General features: G+C 34.2%; 1 protein-coding gene across 1 annotated transcript in view; it reads left to right on the forward strand.

Annotated features, from left to right (window-relative positions):
- LOC105621716 overlaps positions 1–12366 on the forward strand; it is a 135732-nt gene extending 123366 nt beyond the window's left edge. The window contains 1 exon segment of the mRNA XM_012203176.1: positions 12243–12366. Coding sequence (XP_012058566.1) covers positions 12243–12366 — 124 coding nt within the window.
- Positions 12367–13420: the final 1054 nt, after the last annotated feature.

Raw genomic sequence — 13420 nt, forward strand, 5'->3', positions numbered from 1 at the left:
AGGCAAATATTTATTAAACTCAAGGTTTATCAAAATGTAATAAATAAGTATAGGTTTTATAAAAATATGTTAGTTTACAAAATAATTAAACTTTATTAATAGAAAAGTTATAAAATAATATTTATGTTTTTAAAGTATATCAAAGCGCATTTAAAACGATGCTTTGTTTTTTATTTTGTTTCTAAGTTAGAACATTCATGCTCGTTTTTGCAAATGTAGATTAAAAAGAGATTTGTAGAAAGAATGATGTTTGCGCGCGCGTGTATGTGGGCGAGAGATTAAAGTTACTTTACATTGATGAAAAATGACATTGAACGTTTCAAAATATTTCAAAATGTGATACATATGAAAATGTAATATATACGATAAATAAGCTTATTATTTCATAATAGTATGTTACAGTTACAAAATTACAGTTTACAAAAATAATTAAATGTTATTAATAGAAAAGTTACATAAAATAATGTTTGCATTTTTGAAAATATAATATACCAAAACGCACATATAAACAAGGGTAAATACTAATTTTTTATTTTACTTCTGAATTAGAACATTATGACCATTTCTACATAATTAAAATCTAGGTTTCCAAAATAGATTAAAAAGAAGGATGTATAGAAAGAATGGTAATACCAGTAGTTCTTCATTTTTAGTATTAATATAATTATAATGTACTTTGTAACGATGTTTGGTTAATGTAAACTTATAAATCTATATTAAAATTATTCTATTTGTATATTTAACTTATATAAGACCTATCTTAGGCCGGCATTCGTAGTACTCATATTCATAGTTTCTTATTTTATGATCGTCTCAAGCAATATCTTAAAATGCTAATACAATTCTGTGATTGGTTTATGACATTTTAAAACCATTATCTTAAGATTATACTACTATAAAGATAGTCTCAAAAATAAAACTATGAATACCGACCTTAAACTTATATATAATCTTTAAAATTATATTATACTAATTAATATAAAATCTATATTATCTACTCAAAAATTATACATAATGCAATTTCTTTTATCGATACCTTCCCAGCAGTATTTTCTAACGTGTTTGATTGTTCCGTAATATTACTTTCATTATTAACGATGATAGGAATATCGATCATATCATTTTTTAATAAACAGATATTGTGTAGAATGCAACATGCAATTATGTATTTTGAAATTAAATCTGTTCTCTGCATTGGAAGTGTATCTAAAAGACTTCGAAAATGGCCTTTTAATAGAGCTATTGATCGTTCCACTTTATTCTGATGGTAGAGAGACGTGTATTGAAATAAACTTGTCTTTCAGACAAATGATCGTTGTCTTTGTACCATTACGTATTTGGTAAGACGTATGCTGCATCGCTCAATATATGACTATCATATGAAAATTTTCATCGTATACATGCTTTCAAAATTCGATAGTCTAAAGATGCATATCATGCATAGAATCAACCCGCGTAACAGTGTATAAATTTTAGATCTGCATCACAAATTAACTAAAATAAAGAAATGTAAATTTCCTGTGAATTCTTTGAAGTAAAATTTCAATTTTTAGGAATCAGATTTTAATGTACTTAATTCTTTCAATACATTAAATATCTATATGGACTTAAAACATCAAAAGAAAAAGGAAAACATTAATAAAATATACAAATTTGTAAAAGTAGAAGCAACTTACTTGTAGCTAAAGCGAGTGAAATCCTTTTCTATTAACATAAGAATCATTGTGGTCTTTTGGTGCAATAATTTTTATGTATGCCATCTATCGTCTATTATACCTATGATTCCTAGAAATGTATGATTTCGTTGAATTCTATAATTTCTTCTGCTTCCTCCCTGATCGGCCATCAATAAATTTTGCTACATTTGCATATAAAGCATTCGCTACTCTTTGAATACTGCACCAAGCTGCTAGCTTTGCCGACATCTATCTGAAACATATCTAAATAGTTTATTTATTAAAATAATTTTTAACAATTCCAGTAAAAATTGGAAAGTACGTTTCATTCTAAAACAATGCATATTATATTATTTTGACAGTTTTTCTTCATAATCTTATGAATTAACTGCACTTTTATTGTACAGTTTACAATAATTTTAATATTATTGGAAATAATTAAATGCTAATTTCCGCTAACAAATTTTTCATGTACATATTTTCTATCTTTTACATCTTTTTCTGTTCACATTCTATTATATCTTTTTTAAATCTATCTATAAATTAATTATATATCCAGATAGCACAGGACGTCCATTGGTCTAGACTTGGTTTCAATCTGGTCCAAATTGATGTCCATAGGCTTAGTACAAATAAACAAGTACATTTTAAATGTGTTTTTAAAACTTACTGTGTCTGGGTAATTAATTATATATAATATTATAAAAACATTTAATTAATTATATAATTAATTAAATTTTTCCATAGTATTTACATTTACTTACCGAAAATGCATTTTAAATTCTGTGTTTGTGTATTATGATACATCTTCCACATAATTTTTACAACGTGCATGTGGCATTAGACATTTCCCATGCAAAGTTATAACTAATAATTTCATTCAATTTCTTCTTCACTGTCTGAATATTCACTATCTGAATCTATTAAATGCTTCGCTAATTCTAATGACAATATCACAAGTTTTGTAGCTATGATTTCTTTTAGGTTATTTATAGTGCTGCGAACACCATTTCGTTATAGCAGCTCTAGTTAAGCATAAAAATAGTATTATCAATATCGGAACAGTTTTGCAGCACTGTTTTATAACGTGCTGATAATGCATATCGAAACCTTATATAGGGGAAGTTCGGGCAGCGCGAACGTGTTGAGAAGAAACAATGACACAATTAAAATTGAGATTAGAAACCATTTTTATTCTCATATATCTCTTAAAAGACTTAATTTTGAAATAAAATAAAAAAAAATTTAAAAACTTCAACATCAAATATGTTGTTTTAAAACATACAATAAAAAAAAGAGAAACCATCCATTTTGTTCAACTCTCCTGGGCAAAGCGAATGGATCACTCGAACAATGCAAATGAAATTTAAAAAGTTAGAATCAGTCTTGGCAATTATCACAAAAGTAACTACCAAATCCTCTATATATGTAGCGCAGCCTTTATGGGCTCATTTGGTGCAATGACTGCACTGGATCAGTCATAACCAAATCATCATACTGCATTGTGATAAAAAAATAAACAAAAATGAGACATAAGCAAACACATGCCTTTCATATACTCGAAAGGTCATCTGTCCCTTTGTATTCCCAGTATTTTCATTGTAATGATACCGAGTAAAGAGGATGGATCATTCACTTTGCTCCTCATCCGCTACAACCAAAGAACCTATCTAACGCTAATTTGGAAAGATTAGAATAAATTGAAAAAACCAAGTGAAAAATTTTAACTTCAAATACATGTTTAAATTCTTATTAAATTCTTATTAAAAAGAAAAAGAATTCTTATTAAAAAATTGTTCTGATTAAGGAAATTAGAATTACAATTAATAATTAAGATATGTACTTAAGGAAAAATCGCAAGAAAACATTCAATTTTCTATATGTTTCTACTAAATACAAACAAACGCAATGTCGTTTCGTACTTTCATAGCGTCGCTGGTCGGTCATTCCTTCAACTGCTACAGATTCATAGCGCAATCTCAAATAGATAAGCGAAAATAAAAGGTATTTGCTTTATCCAGAGCGTCCATTTTGCCCGGGCTTCCCTTATATATTAAACATATTATATATACAATACAAGTGCATTTTATTTACATTGATACTTCCCATGGCAGTGTGTCGGTGCAACCTGGCAGGATATACCTTATCATCGTGCGGACTTAGAGCGATTTTTGTTTTTGATATCGTGTACTCGTGAAATTTGGATTTTACGCACGATTGCGCGTCATTTCGATTGCTTCATTCAAGCACCGCGTGTAATCCTCGAACATTATAGATCTCATTACAACGTTGCTTTTGATAGTCTTCACCTTTTTCATATCCTTCTTTCCTTCTACATGCAAGGCATACATGTTCGCTCTAAGTTCCTACGATCAATTCGATCATGATGGCACCATTATTCTCGTTTTTCATAAGGCCAAAAATATTTTTATTTATGATCGGAATACATGTTGTCGCTCGAATAATCGCTCATGTCAAATATATATTTATATTACGTTTCATGATATCGTAAACATCATCATCAACATTCTACGTGATATATGAGATTGTCGATATCGGTGTACATAATTTTGCATTTTTCGTGAAACAGTGGCATCATGTATTTATAGAGAAATTCAACACGTCTTGGATATGTTGAGGATGCACATACCTATATATATCAGTTTGTCAAACTTCCTCGACCTTACGCAGTTCTATCGCAATCAGATTCTCCGAAAAGACGTGGAAATTCGATTATGGAAATTTGATTTGGCGAGTGGCATTGTATCCGCACCTTATCTGCCTTCGCATTTCGAGGAGGCACACGTCGACGCGATCGCGCATATGTTCTCCATGGTTTTGCCAAATATCGTGTTATTCATAAGTTTGTATAAATTTTTCTCAAAATCGCCAATTTTTCGCCAATATTTAAAATTTTGTGTTGAGTTCAATATAATCGCGAAGCCATGGAAATTGCGCGGATTGCAGTTTACGGCAAAAATCATGATGAGTACATGAGTACTGCTGCAGGTTATGATAACGCTGTTTATCGCATACTGTTGCGAGGAGTTTGTTATCGCGTTTGCCGGTGGCAAATTTTCTCGCGCGTCGGACAGAACGGTAGGTCAGTATGCGCATCATGAAGATGTTGCTGCTATTTCACGTCCATCTCGAGAATATAGCCTGTTGGCGGAGCTAACACGACGATCATAAAGTCAAAATTTTGCACATTGTCGATCCATTGAAAATCGGCGTAAAGTAATGATTAACACATTGCCCAGCCGTTAACAGATTGTAATACATCAAGTATAATGACAGTTTTGATGAATCGTACAATGGCATTTGTTATTGGCTCGCACATACTTGTTTGAACATTGGCTCAGACCGCATATACTGCGCTCGATAAACATTATCATGTCAATATTTGTGAATAATTTAAATTTTATATCGGTATTTTAATATGACGTTCCATGTAATGCCCGGTAAGGTGTAATCGAACGCGGGATTAGACTATAATTGACGCAAAAATTTTCAAATTTTGGTTGACCAACAACAAAATATCCATTTTCAGATACAGGTCACTATATTCGCCGAATGTCCGGATGGAGAATTGCTGCCACATTGACGGCGCGTAAGCGTTTCTCAGATACCATGTCGTCTGAATGTAAAATGCGAAGTGGTAAACACAACTCCTCCAACTTTTTGACACAGTCAATGTACTCATACGAAAAGACGCCTTTTCATATTAAAATTTTCTTCGGATACATTGAGAAATTCATGTTGCAGTATCCGTAGTTTATCTTTACTGAGAAAAGATGCCAATTTATGCAAAAAGCCGAGAAATCTATATAAATCTATAAATCGCAATTTTACACAATTCTTTTAATCGTGTTTGGTACTATCAACATGCTTGGTGAATAAGATATATTTTTCTTTCGCTATTGGTAATAATTCAACGTATCTTTCGTAGACGGTGGCAATTTCTCTGATGATAAAATGAGCGTCATAGCCAGATAAATTATGAAACACTACGGGTATATAACGCGAATTATTTCCTTATAATTTAGATCGCAGTTTGAGTGCGCCTGTATCGTTCGATTAAGTAACAATGATCGCGTACCCATGTATAATCTGATACTAACGATTTCTCGCCCACATGGCAGTGCGTGCTATTGAATTTTTTTCTTTTTCAGTCTCGCGTGAAATCTACATTAGTCGAAATTAAAGACTGTACACTGTGCGTTAACTGTCAAAGTTCTTTCGCGAATCACGCGATGCATTCTTTATTGCAGCGAAAATGATACATGAATAATGTTTCGTCGTATAGGAACAATGCAGCTAATACCCAGTGCTAAACACGTTGTGATATTGATGTATGTATGTAGCCGATTCAGGGTTCCTATCCATCTTTTCCAATGCACTCTAAGTCGGTGTAGACAATGAATGGGACGTGCTCATTTCTGTAATGCCGAAACTCAGCAAGTGTCGTCCTCGCTCGGCAGTCTTATCGCACAATTGTTCAATTTTCCACAGTCCTCGCTGTGGATCTTCAATTTTGCGCTCGAACTGAAGTAGTGCAAGCAAAATGCTGAAAAATCCACACATTTATTATTTATTATATTTTTTATATTTTTTTACATTTATTATATTTTACAAAAAAATATTGCAGAAATATTTTCTGTTCTTTTTTTCTGTTAAGTTAAGTGCTGATGAGATAGAGTAGATCTTTAATGAGCGCAAACTGTTCCGCGTTGTCTTCAACGTACAAAAGGTTCATGTTTGCTTCTTTTTTGGTCAGTGAGTCATATTAGCACAATTCCCTTCTCTGTATATAGACGTTGATAAATATGTCATTCAAAATTTCGAATTTCTTAATTTGATTCAATGTCATTGGAAATTCAATATCTGCAAGATTTAGAACCGATGTATAATGTAAGGATTCCACATGTTTTTGAGCCGATTATATTATTATATATAGCGGCAACAACAGATGCGAAACACGCATTATCCGTAGTTGGTTGATTACCGCTCTCTTTAGCATAATTTATTGTGGAATTTGATATGAGAGTTATCCGGTACTAATAACTAATAGAGCAAATGTGTGAATGTTACGATGTAGATCAGTGTGAGTATTCGCGAGCATTAGTGCGAACCTAAAATATTAAATACAAAAATGATGTTGTTAGAGTATGTAGACGCGCGCGCGCGCACGCGTGTGTGTGTGTGTGTGTGTGTGTGTGTGTGTGTGTTGTTTTCAGGAGTAAATTATATTTATCTAATTTCGTTAATTGTACATGAGAAGAGGGGAAAGAAATTTAAGAAAAAGACTACTGGGACTAAGAAATGATAGGAGGAGTGGGGAAGGAAAACAGCTATAACAGTCTCTAGTAGTTGTCCAGTTATTGCACTTCTGATACGATCGGGACCTGCGTTTTCAAGATATAGTAAAAGTGTTTGAGGGAAAGGGTTCGATAGAAATTTGAAACTGAGAAAAGAGAAATTAATGATTGGTGATTACCGTGGTGAAAGTAGTAACGAGGACAGGGAGAAGCAACTTCATCTAAGAATTCCACGCTTGATATCAACGAGAGAAGAGAGACAAGAAGAATGGGGAATGTCAGAAAATATTTGTTAACTGTGATAAGATTGATTCTGCACGGGAAGGAGACCGAGGAGGAGGGCTTCCGACTGGATGAATATCATTGTTGTTACTATTCTTATTATTATTAGCTCGACTATTATTTAAACCATTAGCATTAATATTATTGCTATTATTATTTAAACTACTGAGGTAAATCTCGTTTAGAAGCCGACAGGCCTCTCTGAGACATTGAATTCGTAGGCGTTTGGCCGCACGGGAAAGACGCGTACATGGCCGATCATTACGATATTTAAATATAAAATGTTTTATTGTCAAACTGTGCATATAATATATAAAAAAGAAGGCAGATAATGAAAGAGTGAAGTTCGTGAATTAGGACTTCTGATTAGAGGATACAGAATTCATTGAATAGATCGAATGTGGGAGGACAAGAACGGAGCTGTGGAAGATTAAGAGAATAGAGGCTGAAAGGGGAAAATTGGTAAAGATTTTTTTTAAAGAGTGATCTAGTTAGGTTTCTGAAGTATCTAATTAAAAGGAGCGATTACTTTCTGGAAGTGCTTTCGAGGTTCCCGCTTGGAAACCTTAACGATGTCTCTGGTCGTTTAGAGCGAAAGATCTTTGGCAGCGGTCGTTTCAGAGTTTGCACTGATGTTATTGTATAACTTTGAAAAGTGTAACACTGAGCTATACAGAATACTGCTGTACAGATTTTTTTCTCTATGTCGTGTCTCGCGGTTTATATAGGCAGTTTTTTGGAGATAGTTCTTTGGTAGAGTGTGTCTGGTTGGGAAATTAAGGAATCAGATTCGTAAGATTTTTCCTACCATTTGGTATGATAACAATTTTAAGTCATTGGAAAATTGCCATTAAGTTGGCTCGCACAAGTCCGCTCGCATTGTAAGTTCCGGGTTTTTTCTATTTTTATTAATGCTTTTTATAACGGGGGGAGAATGTTGTGATTACCGGTTTCTTTTCTTATCATTGTTACAACTGAGAAAAATCATCAATTTTTTTTTTCCACGACGCTCGAAAAGAGATTTAACGCTTGATCTCAATGCATGGTGATATAAAAGTTTTCTTATTATTCGATTTTAAATAAATATAGTTTTTCGGCTAGAAGCTTCCCTTAGATTCGTGTTATCGGTAATTTATTCGTCCCTTATTAGTTTATTGAACGCGAGACAAAGAAATCGTGGAGTCCACAGAAAATAACACAATATAATATTGTATAATATAATATAATAAATAAATAAAATACTTCACGTGCTAAAGAAAAAAATAGTGATATGTAGAAGAGACGGTATAAATGGTATAGCGCGCAGTGGAGATTCGAAAGCGGTGATGGGGACCGGATGTAGGGACCGGCTATAGGGACCGACAGTGCCGCCCGGCGGTGGCGGCAGCGACGGTGGCGGCGGCGGCGATAGTTGCGGACCAAGCCTATCGACTACACCACGTGACGTTATCCCGGCAATCCACGACGCGAATTCTGTGACGTACTTTTCACATCCTGCTTTATAACGTAATTTCCCGCGACGTAATATGCCCGCACACCTCCGTGACGTCCCCCTCGCCCAGTGATGTCATCCCTCCCCCTCTCGTGACGTCATCTTCTTCGCCTACTAACGATCTCCCCTTCCGCGAACCCTCCGCTCCGCGGATATCCCTCGTTTTTCACTTCCCCTCGAAGGATCTGAGTTAGAATCTGCCTATCTATTTATTACTACTTATTTCGATTTTTTTCTCAATGTTCGAGCGAATCACCTTTGCGTGTATTAAAAACACATTCGTTGATACAACGAATTAGTTTTTGTCTGCATAAGAAGGTTATGCGTTAATTTTTATTCAAATGATAGATCGTCGCGAAGAGACAGGCGTTTTTTTTACCAATCGAATGTTGCGATTTTCGACGCATTGTGTTATTTCTTGTTACCCTTCCTTTATCGCAAGAAAAGCTTACGACTGACACGTAATCACCTTTTTATACGAATCCGTTGGAAAATGATCTACGTGACATGTAATAAGTATCTTTGGGAAATAAATGTTCGAAATCAATACTCGGGATTGATTGTTTCAGATCGAGCAGCAAATAGCCGTAAAATCTCAACGTAGCGTTGTAGTATGCCTCTTCTAGGAATTTCGGATCATCGGGATAGACTTGACGCGCTAAATGACAAATTTGAGCGCGATCACGTGAATTTTTGAAAAAGAGAATGTAATTCACGTTGAGCTATCACGCTGATTACGCCCCTGATGGAAGAGATTTTGCGAGATAAAAATAACATTGAGATTCTTGTGATGATTGCCTTTAATGAAAAAATTCACGATTGTATAACAACGATTCTCCCATAAGATTGTCGATTATCACTAATTTTGGAGAAAATAGATCGTTCGAGTAATCTTTAAACCTCGCAAAATTCAATTATATTTTTCTTCTTCATCACTTTAGTATTGCTGCATCCCCAATTCTGTTCTTCGAGCTCTTTTACACGAATGTCATATTGTAATTGACGATAGATTTCTTGCCATTCCATTTAATAAAATAAAACTCTCTTGAAACGTATGTTGGAATGAAAGATGAATGCCGCAGAAAAGATTTTACAAAAATCGCTAAATTTTTTACAAAAATTTCCGATCCAGTCAGATCACATACGATGTCCATAGATGCTTCCAGCGCGCATCCATTGCGAAATGAGTTATTTGATTAACATGCAAGACTTTAAAAGCAAAAAAAAAATAAGAAATAAAAAAATGATATTTAAATTTATTTTCAACAATATGAAGAAAAAAAATTTAAGAAAAGCCGATCAACACGGCAGAGGGCCCCACGCGGCGCACATACGCGCCAGCGTACCCCCGCGTTGGCTAACGGTAGCACTATGGGCCCCCAACAGCTGATCCTACCACGATACGAGGATATGAGCTTATCTTTGCGCGAGAATAAGCTTATCTTTGAATGGCAATGGGCCCGCGATCAGTGTATATTTCTATCACAGAGTATGTGCATGACATTGCCATCGATGGCTTATCGCTTACACATCGCTGAAAAAAGCTTACATCAAAAAAGAAACGGGATTACATAATATCTCTTTTTATGTTTTAAGTACAAAATATTTTTATTTTATATTCGTTGTTTTCAAACGGAGAAAAAAATGTATATCTCGTATAAATCATATATAATCATTACATTTAACATATAATCATTACATTTTAATACTTCTTAAAATACAAATTAATTTTATTACATATTCTTTTTTAACTCAACCAGTAAAAGTACAAATTTTTACTAAAATATATTACACACATACTGTACTAAATAATAAATGTTTTTATTACATTTTCTTTCTAACTTTTAAACTAAGTGTATAAATTGATTAAAATTTTTACAAGAACATTGTATTATATTCCACAATTTTTATTTACAAATTGGTCGGGATGGGAAAATCCGTGACTTATTCTAGCTTAAATAAAATATTATATTATACAATTTAACACACAAATCCATACGAGAAAAAACAGCGATTATTGATAAATAAAGCGTTTCATCAAAACTGGAGTGCATATTTTTATTTTATTCCGTGTTATCACCTTGTGAAATGCGGTGCATCGAATTGCTTTAAATTCCAATTTTATTGCGAGTCCCTTCTTGTTATTTTCCTCTGTTTTTTTTATTTAATAATAATCTATAAATATTAGTAAAATTAAAGCCGCAGATTTTGAAAATTTAACTTGATATCTTTTATTTTACAAATTTCATGTCGACACCTGTTTGGGATACGAACCACATACGCGTAAAATTTCGGTCCGCCAAATACGAATGCCTCAATTTGCCGAAGCTACTACGCCCGTTGCCCGCGGTTCGTAATCGTTGATATTTCCGCTACTATTATAATATAAAACGCGTCGATCTAATTTTTTAAAATATTCGTATAACTTTAAAAATGCCTGAGTCGTCGTGAACGCCGCTATTACAACGTTAGTTATTGACAAGGGTATTATCGTTTCATATCTTAAACGCCACAAAATATATATCACCTTGTCATTGATGAGTAATATTCCGGTTACCTCGTGTTCCAGGCTCGTGTTCCGCCAATCGCTGGAAATTTCTTATTACATTCTCGGTACTCAGAAGGTTTGTCCGTTAATCGAATTTTCCTCAAAACAAATTGAGAGAGTTTGGCTCTGGTTTGACATAATCCGATCCGAATTTCGCTTGATATTATCACACAATTACTTCATATTCCCGAAGGTATTGCTCTTTAACAACATCATTGTTCATACACCCATTCGTCTCTTGCTTCAGTTGTAAGAAGCTGTTAATATAGTCAACAAATAATCCTCTCTGAGGACATGTAGCAGAATTATAGCGTATACATTTATATTGCTAAATTTCATCGACTCTTGTCACGAGATAATCCTTCTCAATTGCTTTACGCAATTCACACGATGTGAACGTGTCTTCCACTGGGCCATCATGAGTGCATGCAGATTACGGAAATGTTTCGCAGCGGCAAAGCGCGAATAATAATTTTTCGCGCACACGATACGATAATACAGGATAGAAAAGATTGCGTGGGGAGAGTACACAACATCGTATGATACCCATGACCTACTCGAAATTGAAATTTGGTGCTTCTCCAATTAACATGCTATAATACATTCATCATCTGTATAGATTTCAGGATGTTTTATTAGAAAAATAGTCTTGAGTATATAACAGAACATATGTCTATGTAAAGTATTTTCTTGTTATCCGTAACGTACCTCGTATGTAATGTACCTCGTATCGATATTATCAGTATGTCTATCGAAAAATGCATCACGAGAGGCGAAATTTATACCATCGGGTAATTCTCGAGAAATTCACGGGCCTCTCAATTCGTGCACATTTTTTTTAAAATACACTGCCATTTTTCCGTCATGATATAACCTCGTTGACACTGTCAGGTTTATATCAATTGTTTCTTTGGAATTTTCGATAGGTTTATCGTGATCTATTCAGTAACAAATCGGGTATCCATGAAAGAAGCCGTGGAATTGCAAGACGTGTTGTGTCTTACCTTCATTCTTGTACTCGTAATACCCGTCGACGAATATGCCCGTTAACCGATATTCTCGCCCGTGTCCAGTGAATAATACGATAATTTCGCTCCTTTAAAATTTAACCATTGTATGTCTTTGCGCGATTGATTTTCTTTAAATCTCCCCAACGGAATCGCGTTCCTCCGTTTGCATCGTTTCGGGTGCATAATAATTAACGTGAGGCAGCAGACCGTACGTTTGATTATGGCGAGTATTAAATAGATGCGGAAAGATGCCTTTGTCGCAGGTTTCTGGTAACTCAAAGGCCTTTGATAATTCCGACAATCACATCGACATATAATTAATACTATCGATAAATTTTATATGCCCTACTATTAAAATGATAATTTTTGTGCCATTTAAAATCACTCGAGGTTCTACTTTACAGTGATTTTCGACTATGTATTGGAGAATGAACCGTGCTTCGAAAGCTTTCGCGTTGTGTACTATACAAACGATTCGAGAAAGTTTTCGTGGGACGTGTTACGAATTCGACAAATTCCTTTACCGAATCATGAATCGTTCGACGAAAAACAAATTCATGTGTTCCGCACTAACGACAAAATTGCGATAAATCGATACTTCCGCGCACAAATCACAAATTTGTTGAGCGACGCAGAGTATTGGAACGTGAATTTTTATATCGCTATCATTAAGTGAACCATCTTATCGCGTTTCAAAATCATAGAACACGAATGCGGTTTATTCCTTTTTACGTTCATATTCGCTCGCATTCGCGTTTTCTTGTTCATTCTCTCTCGTGATTACGAGAGAATCTCCGTCAGATTCGTCAAGAGAGGATCTACCTTCACAAGAAAGAGATTACATATAACACAAATGATTTACAGATTGCAGCAAACTGCAAATTTTACAAAAAGAAACACCACATTCGTCTTCTTTCATTGAATTTATTATACGTCCACAATCCTCACAAAATTTAATTACGCTGCAAATATTCCGTGACGTTTTCCCATCGTAAGATTTTATCGCGCGATGATGTTCGAAACACGCATTCTCGAACAACAAACATTTATATATTTCGCATCTGACTGTATTTACATCCTGCTGTTTGTACAAT

The sequence above is a fragment of the Atta cephalotes genome, assembly GCF_000143395.1.
Source record: "Atta cephalotes unplaced genomic scaffold scaffold00036, whole genome shotgun sequence".
NCBI classification, from domain to species: Eukaryota; Metazoa; Arthropoda; class Insecta; order Hymenoptera; family Formicidae; genus Atta; species Atta cephalotes.